We start from the raw sequence: 11,045 nt of genomic DNA on the forward strand, positions 1-11,045 counted from the left end.
ATTTATCGTCTGTGTAACTTCCAGAATAATAATAATCTATTAACCACTGAACTGAGTCTTTCTGTCTCTTAATCATATCGGTAACATTGATAGGTATTTTGATTGTCTTGACAATAAAAAAAAAGACCAACAAAAAAAAAGACAAAGTTTGGTGTCCCAACAACAAAAACCACTCTTAAAAAAACGCGTCAGTATATGCAGCGAGCAAAAATTCAATGTGTCAAATGTTAGGAGAATTGCACGCACTGTATTTACACTAATCAAAAGCACTCTCTTTTCCTAAATGCATGTACAGATTATCCTCCCATTATAAAAATAAATATGTACCACGGTGGATTGTACAGGAACCAATAACACTGAATATTACCCGTGATTTGACTCCATATAAACTGAATATGTTGCCAGGTGAATTGTACAGAACCTCCATTATAAATACGAATGATGTTACCAGGTTGATTGTATAGAAACCTTGCACCTGATATTTCAGTAGTACGGAACTTTTTAACTGAATATTATCCAGGTGATTTGTATAGGGAATCCTCCCTATTTAACAACTGATTATTTACCAGGTGATTGTACAGGAACCTCCATTATAAAACTGAAATGTCCAGGTGGATTGTACAGTAAATCTCCCATTATAAACGACATATTGTTCCAGGATTACAGGAATCATTATATGAAAATTTCCAGAGTGTAAGGCCCTATTATAAACTGATATATGTTACCCAGGTGATGTACAGCAAACCTCCCATTATAAACTGAATATGTTACCAGGATTGTACAGGAACCTCCCCATTATAAACCTAATATGCCAGGATGACTGTAAGGAACCTCCACTTTATAACTGACATATTTACCAGTGATTGAAGACAAACCTCCCATATAACTGAACACTGTTACCAGGTGAATTGTACAGATAACCTCCCTTATATAACACGTTAATATGTTACCATGTGAGATTGTTCATTAGGAACGCTCCCTATTTAATAACTGAATTATTTTACCAGGTGAGTTTACAGCGGAACCTCCCTTATAAACTGAATAGTTCCAGTGATTGTACTACACCTCCCACGTATAAACTGAATATTTGTTACCAGTGCTTATCTAAGAACCTTCCCACTTTAAAACTAATAGTGTTCCAGTGGATTGTACAGGTAACCTCTCCCATTATAAACTGAATATTTTTACAGGTGGTATTTATAGAACACCTCCATTATAAAATGAATTATTTTAACAGTGGATTTGTACAAGAAGCCTCCCAGTATAAAACAATAAAGTGATTACCGCAATGATAGGGAGAGAACCTCCCCATTATTAAACTGAAATATGTTACCAGTTGAGTTGTACAGGAACCTCCCTCTATTTAATTAAACGAATTATTCCTACTTGACATTTGTACAGAACTCTGCCGCCATTATAAAACTTGATATCTATAGTTCTTACCAGGTGATTGTTTACAGTAAATACCTTACTCCAGCTTTTATAGAGACTATAAATGTTACACATTGATTTTTGCTACCAACCTTTAACCACATTATAAACTGGATATTGTGTTGCCATGTGATGACAGGAAACCCCTATATAAACTGAGAGATTACCACGTGAGATTTACTAATATTTTCTCTCAGCAGAGAAGTGAAGATTGGTGCCAGGAATATAGGTTATAAACCTCCACCATTGATAACAGTTGAATTGACCAGGTTGAATGACTGGGACATAAACCGCTCAATAAAGTCGGAATATTCGGACCAGAAGTGAAATTTACAAAACCACCATAAAAACTTAATACCAGGAAGTAATGGTATAGGGAATCAGTCCCCTAATCTAGAACCCGAATTTCCCCTGTGATGACAGGCAAACTCCCAAAAAACTAATGATGCCACACGGATAATCTCCCCACTAGAATAACGAAAGACATGTAATGTTATACTAGAACCCCTCCCAAAAAGGTCGAATATCTCATACCAGCGATAGATGAAGTACAAGAACTCCCACCTAAAAACCTCAAGTAAGTACCAGCGGAATAATACAAGAGCAACCCTCCCAAGACACCTTTTGAATATCTACCAGGACCATGTTAGTAGAACCGCTCACCAATTATAAACTGAAATGACCAGTGGAGACCACAACCCAGCTGCCCACGATCTTTTGGCTGAGTCAATACCTCGAGCATTGTCCCACGCCTGAGAAATTAACCTAGCAAGAATCGCCCCCATTCAATCATATACGCTCTAAACTAAATTTCCTGGCCCCGACAGTTCTCCCGCCGCTTCCTGCTAACCTAAGCTCCCTCTTTCTAGAGCGCCACAGCCTATGAACTCTCTCGTAGCCGTCCCGGCGCGCACGAGCGCTCTCTACCCTTGAGCGGCGCCTACTGGAAGCGCTCTATTAGCGTGTGTTAGTCAATTTGTAAGGCCGCTTGTATGCCCCACGGCAACTCACGAGCTCGAGTTTGCGATGGAAACTGGCTGAGACTACGTCCAATCATCTCATTCTACACTTGAGACGCCTGAACCAGGCAATTACTATCCAGGAACAAAATGCTATTAGAGCGAGGCGACCATTCTCTGACCTAACTGCTCCATCCAATACGACTCGCGGAGAGAGAAGAGGTCAAGAGGTACGCGGATTGGCCTGCTCGAGAAGGAGCGGAACGGGCCGGAGTGTAAATAGCAGGCCCTTCAGGGAGCGAGGTTTTTTCTTTATTACTAATCAAGCTCCCTACCGCAAAGACAAACTGGTTCTCTCATGACTCAACATGCGAGCAAACAGGTTAGAAGCTGTATGTAGCAGGTTAGGCAGAATCAGAGCGCGTTACAGGGAATGAGACAGCCGCAGTAAGTGGTGCTGGTAGAGGTACAGCTACCCAGACTGGCGACTCTAAAAAAACTACATTACAATACCTAGGAATAAACAATGCCGCCTCTCAGTTTCCCTAGCACTAAAAGCCGTTTACCCCCCATCAGAGAGATTGTGAAACAGAAATCCTTTTCCGTCCCCTAACAGAGCCCCTAAAGATCCAACATAAAACAGAGCCTGCGTTGACTATTGATTCCATTGGTACCTGGCAGCCACACTTGGCTCCAACCTATCCTCTCTGGGAATACCAGGCCCCACAACATACAACTACCACCAACGCCATGGAGGGGGGGGGGACCCACGCCTTCTTCAGTCTTGTCTACCTAGTTTCCGAAGATTCCCTATTCTTTGTGAATAAATCGCTTTCCATATAAACAAACTTAAACCAAGTGAACCAGCTAAAGCCACTCGTTCATATGAACATACATTTTTTAAAAGGGTAAAATCGAACCATGATCCACTCAGACTCAGTCGGAATACTTCAAGTGGACAGATAAAAATAATGTACATATCAATTGGCAGCAACTGTCCTCAATCCAACAAGTAGATTACCTTAACACGCAGCTCCCCTGTCCCCGCTCGTCACTGCTGAGTGGAGACAGAAAACAAGTACCACCAAAGATAAAAGGTGCTCAAGAAAAAGAAGTCACTGATCCGATCTTAACCTGTAGCGGAATAATTATGCCAATGAACAAGCGGAACTAACAAATATACTCTGCCTCTCCACACAAGAAACCATCGCGTTTACTCATAGGTCATCCACTTAGAAACTCACGTTGAGGCTGACCATTGTCCCAAACACTGCAGTCGATAAGCCATAACAAAGCCACCATCAAAAATCCTCGCAATGCGATCAAACAAGCGAGGAAAACATCCGTGTCCACACCTGTATTTTCCACCATACACCCATGCCCATGATTGCGCACAAGAAGGGAACTCTCAGACCAACACCTCATATAATATATGGCGGTGTAAGTTTGCTGTAAGGCTTGCCTGGAGGCAACTTAACGTTATTGGATATACACTAGTAAAATCTCTTCTGCGGGACAAGAACCATATTATCAAGGTAATAAACCTCTTGCCTGTATTTACCCCCAACAAATGAAATGCGGAAAGTACGCAGACTGTCGAGGAATGTGGATCCACAATGGAATAAAGCAAGCTAATCCCCAGACAACCGTGCCACACATGTGGATGATCTGGCACACAGACTCGGTCAACGAAATTCCCCGCAAAGGTAAGGAATCCTATACGCGAGTTCACGAGAATGGGAATGAAACTGAGTAGACAGGAGCCTGCAAAAGGAGGATGTTCTAGATATGTCTCTGCAACCACCATATGCGGTCTACTTTGATGCTAATGGCGCATTTTCAATCTGAGAAAGTAAAATAGAGAAAGCCACAGACAGACCAAATATATTGATGAACCAAACTCACCTTGTCCGAGAAGAGATAATCTCCCATAGTCAAACCAATGCGTTACGTCAAAACGAGTACAACAACACACCCCAGGGTAAGCCTACAACCCGCAATACATCACAAACCCCTTATTGTTACAAGTTAGGGGATTATCTAAACCACCCATCCCCTAAGGGAAAAACAATTGGAACCATTATCCTTGTTTGGACCGCTAGGTTACCCCAGTTTAATGCAAGAGACACGTATCTCATAGACACACCCATCCCCGGTTGGGGCTTTATTGTGAGGCGGTACAGTAATAGCATTTACATTTAAGTCATTTTTCATCTAGTCGGCTCGACGCAGACTCTACAGACAAATCACCACCAAGCACCCTGAACCATGTTTACATCTAATGATCTACACCTGGCCTTATATGCTCCATCGTCTGGCAGTCAACACGTCTTATGTCCTGAATATCAACACCTTCCAGGGTCTTTCCACGTCAACGACTTTTGATTCCATTCCGCAAATCAGGCTAAACAAACCCTGACGGAGAAATAAACCCACAGCTTTCTCACTTCAGAGACCACACCACTACAGCATAGCCCAATCAAAACTGCGAACCAACCTGTATTCTCCGAAAGCCAACACATTTTAAACGTGAAGACTGAGCCCGGTGCCCTGTGAACCCCAAATCCAAACACGGTAGTGACTAGACCTGAGAGAGTAAATGACACCCCCACCTGTCTTGTGGACACCTCCAGCCCGTAACCCATAACACACCGCTAGACATGACATATTTCGAAGTTCAAGACATAGGAGAAGGTCAAGCCCAATCACAACTACCCAAATGACGGACCAACGAGAGGATGATAAATCCATGACCTCCTCGTCGTCTGAGCCCTTCTGTAGGAAATAGCAACCCCTAACTGCAAGTCAAGAGCCAGACGTCTGAAAGATGAAGAACCTAGCCATATAAGCGTTCATTTGCAAACACAGTGATTGATCTTGACACTCCCACCTTGAAGCTTTTTCAAAAAACACACTTCTCACACTAGCTGTCGCGTCTATCCAAAGAGAAAACCTGCAATTCTTTTTGGCTTGCGAGCAGAGGAAACAGCGGATGGAGAGAGAATCACTCTTATCTCCAATATTCTATCCCCACCACATATCATGGCTCTCCAGTAAACACAGACCCATATCAAACCACGCAAAAACCGACCTAGCCAAACCATATCCCTGATGACATAAAAGAGCACTTGTGTGTTAAATCTTTTATTTTCTCATCCCATCATCAGGAAATTAGAGGAGGAACAGCGAGGGCGAAGTAAAAAAACCCATGATTATGCCTGATGTATCCCCAATAAGACAAACTACCTACAATACACACGGGCCACCATACTAAATTAGCACACCCCTTTCTATTCCCCACCACACATCACCCTCTACTACAACACACACACACAAAACCACACCATCAAGAAACCTCTAGTATCCATACCAACGCAACACGGCACGATAGTGAAGATAGCAACACTTCCTCGGAAAGGGACCCCGAGCAGAAGGGGTGTTTTTTAAGAAGGTGACGAGATGAGAAACTTTGAACACACTGAGGAGCCCCGAGCATAAACCAGAGAGCGTGATGTGCTGGCGCGCCGCTCACAACACACCCCCCATGCTGCTATTTTTCCCATACCTCCACCAGCATCTATCCAACGACTTCAAGTCCTACACTACCCCAGCTGCAAGACTAGCGTTATAAGCAATTCCCCTGGTAGTAAACAGTTGTAATTACCTGCGTTTGTAAGGAGACTTGTGAGACGATTAAAAAGAAGACGTGGCCACAGAAACCAAACACGCGGCTTCAGATAAGAATATAAGCCATTACATCCCAACCAACACACCTATCCCTCCACTAGCGAAACCAACCTTCACTGGAAATTAAGACCTTTGATTCAGATCGTAACACAGACAGCCATGAATTGTCACCAAACCACACGCGTACCTTACTATACACTTGTTTTACTGACTGCCTGCTCTGAGATTTTAAACAAAAGCCTTTTGTCTCAGGTTCTGCCGCGCTTTGTTTTCCGTCAGAAAAAATGCCACCGCACGCACAATAACCGCAGATTCAACAACCTCTCTCCGGCGAAATAAAACCCAAATCAATTGATATTCACACTCTATCATGATTGCAAGACATTACCCTCACGCTGATGAGAACTACTCTCCTCCTCCACTACCGAATTAAATATCCCAGTAAATTCTCACTATCAAATCCCTGGCGCAAACGAACAACCAAAGCCCAGGGGAACCCTCCAGTAATTCAACGCACTGCTTCAATATAACCCTACACCTGTCTCCTTTCCTCCTCCTCCTTTACCCCTACCCTCATATCTCTATCTCCTCTTCCTCTGACCACTTATACACTCTTCCATCCCGTCCTCAAGCACGCTGACCATCTATGCGCATCAGTCGTGGAGGCCACAGAAACCCATCTAAACAGACAGTGGTCACCTACGACTGAACGAACACCCACAGTGCGTCTCCACCATGAGCCAGCTGCCCGTCAGTACCTCAACACGTTTGCTTGATAGGCAGGACGGAATAACCTGACAGGCCCCATGGCCCCAGTCTGGTGCCGCGGCGAGACCACGCCTCTAATACATACACACAACCTCAGGTGTCCTGGAAGGAGTCTGCCCAACCACTCAGGAGAATCATCGGCTACGTCTGCCTCCACATCACCATAAACACCAGCCTGAGATCCACAGTAAGCAGGTTAAAGTCCTAACAATGACCAGATCCCTCATATGTACACCAAACACACAGCCACTTAAAGAACCAACAACACCCCCCACCCCCTAACAACAACTACAATAGCTCTGCCTCATGATCGAAACAATGAGGACATGCAACTCCTGGGGAGCTGGATGTTTACGTCAGTTCATTGTGAGTAACATCTCCCATCTACGTCATCCTCTAAGCATACAATCCTCGTACAAAAAGGAAATACTTACTCCCTTACATGCGAACCTCATTATAGCCTACACATCGCTATGAGGACGAATAAACATCTTTGTCCCTTTACCTGAGGTTATTGGATGTCTGCCCTTAGCATCGTCCGCATAGAAGACTGAACATAACAAGAACCAGACACGGGTGAGTGTCTACTGAAACACGCGGTGTGTACAGTAGGTAGAGTTGTCGTGGTTGTGTTCACTCGTGAAATGCGCACGATAGACCAGCGTGCGGATAGCACCTAGACTTGTATGGCACCACGCGGATGACTGTGGCTAAGAGCGCGAGCGAGGTCGTGAGGCGTGGAACTATACACCCTGACTACAGAGCTTCATCCTCTCTCCTCACAAAAATAAGTCCACAACCCACTAACCAATCATAGCACTCCCTCTTCCCCTGGAGCCCCATCAACATACAACAGCTTCCGAGTAACATAAAGACAGACCAGGGAGGGAGAGAGTAGGGAGATGAGGAGAGAGAGAAAAAGCAGAAGGAAGGAGGGAAGCTAAAAAGAGATGGAGAGAACCGAAAGAGAGGATGGAAGGGGAGAGGGGGAAAAAAGAGTAAGAGGATAGAGAATTCCCGACAAACAAAAACAGCGGCAAAAGACCACAAGCCCCGAGGGAGAGAGGTAAGCAGCCTGAATCGACACAGCAGTGGATCGATGAAAGGAAAGACGAAAGTATGAGCAGTAGACAGAACCCGCAGAGTATGCAGAGAGACGAAGGCGAGGAGAGTGCAGGACAGTAGAACAGAAACAAAGCACGACCGAGAAGGAGGAAGGAACCCCATACTCAAACATGAGTCAACAGTAGAAACATACCCCCGAGAGAAGGCAGGAAACCCGAGACCAGACACGGAGTAGCCAGTATGAGAACAGTAAAGACCCAACCGAGGAGGAAGGAGAGAGCAGTTAGACAGACAGTAAGAGACGAGGAGGAAGGAGAGAGCAGATAAGACAGACAGCAGAGAGAGAGGAGGGAGGAGAGAGCAGTAGATGTAGACAGCAGGAGAGAGGGGGGGGGGTGGTACCAGGAGGGGGCGAAAAGGCGAACCAAGAGAGAGCACCGGAGCAGTAGATAGACAGCAGGAGAGAGCAGTAAGATAGACAGCAGGGAGAGAGGAGGGAGGAGCAGAGCAGTAGATTAAGACAGCGCCAAGAGACCAAGAGGAAAGGAGACAAGCGTCAGAGAAGAACACCAGCAGTAGAATAGACAGCAGGAGAGAGCAGTAGATAGACAGCAGGAGAGAGGAGGGAGAGAAAGAAGCCCAGCGATAACGATCGACCGCGATAAGACAACGAGGAGCGAACGCGAGAGAGCAGTAGACAGACAGCCAAGGAGAGAGGAAGGATTGACAGAAGAGAAGGGAGACTCACACCCGAGAGCGAGTAGCCCCCATAAGCCCAACAGTAAGAAGAGAAAGGAAAGGCAAAGCGCCCTGAGAGGCAGTAGATAGACTAGCTACACAGCAGAGACCGCGAAGAGAGCGAACAGAGCCGAAGCAAAGTAGACAAGATCAGAACAGCGACGAGAGTAGTGCGAAAGGCAGAGCGAGGCCGGAAAAGCACGATCCTCATAGACAAAGCAGCGCGCAAATAGAGCCAACGCTAGCAATAGAAAAATAACACCGCAGGAGAGGAGACGCAGGAGAGAGCAGACACAAGTACTCAACAAGGCAGAGAGAGAAGACCACCGCGAGGGAGAGGAAGCCGACAATGATGGCTAAGAACAACACGGGAGGCCAGAAGAGAAGACAAGCCACTCCTAGACAGCAGGAACCCGAGTATACCGGCAAGGAAGACACCACAAGAGAGCAGATAGAGTGAGGACCAAGGCAGAAGAACCGAGGGGAGAGAGAGAGCAGTGAGGACGTTACTGGCATAACAGGACACCTGTTTCTCCAGCCAACGCCCAGGCTTGGTATGGTCGCTCAGCCATCCCATCCTTCATGTGAGAGGGGAGCCGTAAAAGTGGCTTTTAATTCGATAATTGAATGAAACTAAACTTTATTTGCCGCATGTTAATGTTTTATTTGCTTGCGGGTGTGAGGGTATCTTGGTGGCTGGTCCGACGAATCTCCAGCTTGGTGATGTGTGCTGCGTCGATGTGTGTGCGTAGTGTGTGTGTGTGTGTGTTTGTGTGTAGGTTGTGTGTGTGGTTAGGGTGGGGTGGTGGTGTGTGTGTGTGCGTGCGCTGTGTACACACTAGTGTGTGGGCTCCCTGCGTGTGTCGTGTCTGTGTTGATGTGTGACTGTGGTGTAGTGTGTGTGTGTGTGATGGTGATGTTGTCGTGTGTGTGTGTGTTGTGTGTGTGTGTGGTCTTCTCGATCGTCGCAGGTGATGTTGTGTGTGTGTGGTTGCGTCTGCTTATCCATGTGTGTATCGTCTACGCAGTGTGTGTTACAGCAGGACAGAGTACGTCCTCCCCCAGGCACAGCTGACTAGCCTCTCATCTTCCATTGTACATACCTATCGATGAGTGATATACATAAATTCCCCAGGGTTAGCCTTATAGGAAACTGCTCCTTATATTTACCAAGACCTCCATACTGAACTAAGGATTCATAAAAAGGAAATCAATTTCCTCCTGACATGGGGGCCATCGCAACCAGATCCTTCACCCTCACAGACGACCAATCACAGCACTCTATACTGCCATTAGGCCCAATCAGATTCACTGTTATACTGTAGCGGTGCAGCCACTGGACCCTTCCGTGCCTGCCAGGCTCAGGGCTGGGCAGCKGCCATTTTGACTGATTTTAAGTGCTTACTTTTTTTATTACAGGTTGTCACTTACAAGAAAGGTACAAATCACAAATGCATAATGGGCATCTTGTCTGGGGGGGTTTAGCAAAGAAGAGGGAGAGAAAATATATTTATATATWTTTTTTGAAATGAACTTAAAAATAAACTTAAATAAACTTTTAAAAAATTCCGACCCCTTTTTTGTTGACTCCCTCATAATGCATTGTGTTTGACCTTTCTTATAGGGTCAGCCAGACGAAAAGGGAAAGAGGCATCCGTGGAGGAGACCACCACACCCAGTACCCCCTCCCTGCCGCCTCCTCTTCTCCCCCCGTCCCCCCAGCTCCACCTGCCCCAGATTCCCTCCGACCCCCCTAACACCACCACCACCAACGGGACACACCCCTTCACCCCCACGGGCATCGGCCAGGACTTCTACAGCCCCCACTTCCCTCCGGTGGGAGGAAAGATGTCCCTCAACTCCCTCCTGCAGCGCCAGCTCATGCAGACGTTCTACTCCAAAGCCCTGCAGGAGTCCACTGAGGGAGCAGCTCTACTGTTCGCCCCTGTCCACTACACCCCTACCTCCACCCCTACCTCCACCCCTCGCTCCACCCCTGGCCCAGGGACTGGTTCTAACCCTGTCCCCCTCTCAGCCAGCCCCCTGCCTACCCAGCAGTCTCCTGCAGGCCCAGAGGTGAACGGTAGTGGCAGTGGCCTGTCCCCCTCTCCCAGCCAGTCTGAGGGGACTGGGGGCAGTGTGTCTGACTGGGAGGACATGGAAACCACAGAGATCGCCCGGCAGATTAAGGAGCAGCTGATTAAACACAACATTGGCCAGCGGGTGTTTGGCCACTATGTACTGGGCCTGTCCCAGGGCTCGGTCAGTGAGATCCTGGCTCGGCCCAAACCCTGGAGCAAGCTGACAATCCGGGGGAAAGAGCCCTTCCACAAGATGAGGCAGTTCCTGTCTGATGAGCAGAACATCCTGGCATTACGCAGCATCCAGGGACGGCAG

At 46.6% G+C, this 11,045-nt stretch overlaps 1 protein-coding gene across 1 annotated transcript in view; it reads left to right on the plus strand.

Annotated features, from left to right (window-relative positions):
- Positions 1-10,268: 10,268 nt before the first annotated feature.
- Positions 10,269-11,045, plus strand: part of LOC139026124 (homeobox protein cut-like 1) — a gene marked incomplete at its 5' end in the record, with an annotated part of 13,559 nt that continues 12,782 nt past the window's right edge. Inside the window, one exon of the mRNA XM_070441420.1 lies at positions 10,269-11,041. Within this exon, the coding sequence (XP_070297521.1) occupies positions 10,269-11,041 (773 nt within the window). The remainder of the gene's footprint in view (positions 11,042-11,045) is intronic.

Source organism: Salvelinus sp. IW2-2015, unplaced genomic scaffold (genome assembly GCF_002910315.2).
Source record: "Salvelinus sp. IW2-2015 unplaced genomic scaffold, ASM291031v2 Un_scaffold3930, whole genome shotgun sequence".
NCBI lineage: Eukaryota > Metazoa > Chordata > Actinopteri > Salmoniformes > Salmonidae > Salvelinus > Salvelinus sp. IW2-2015.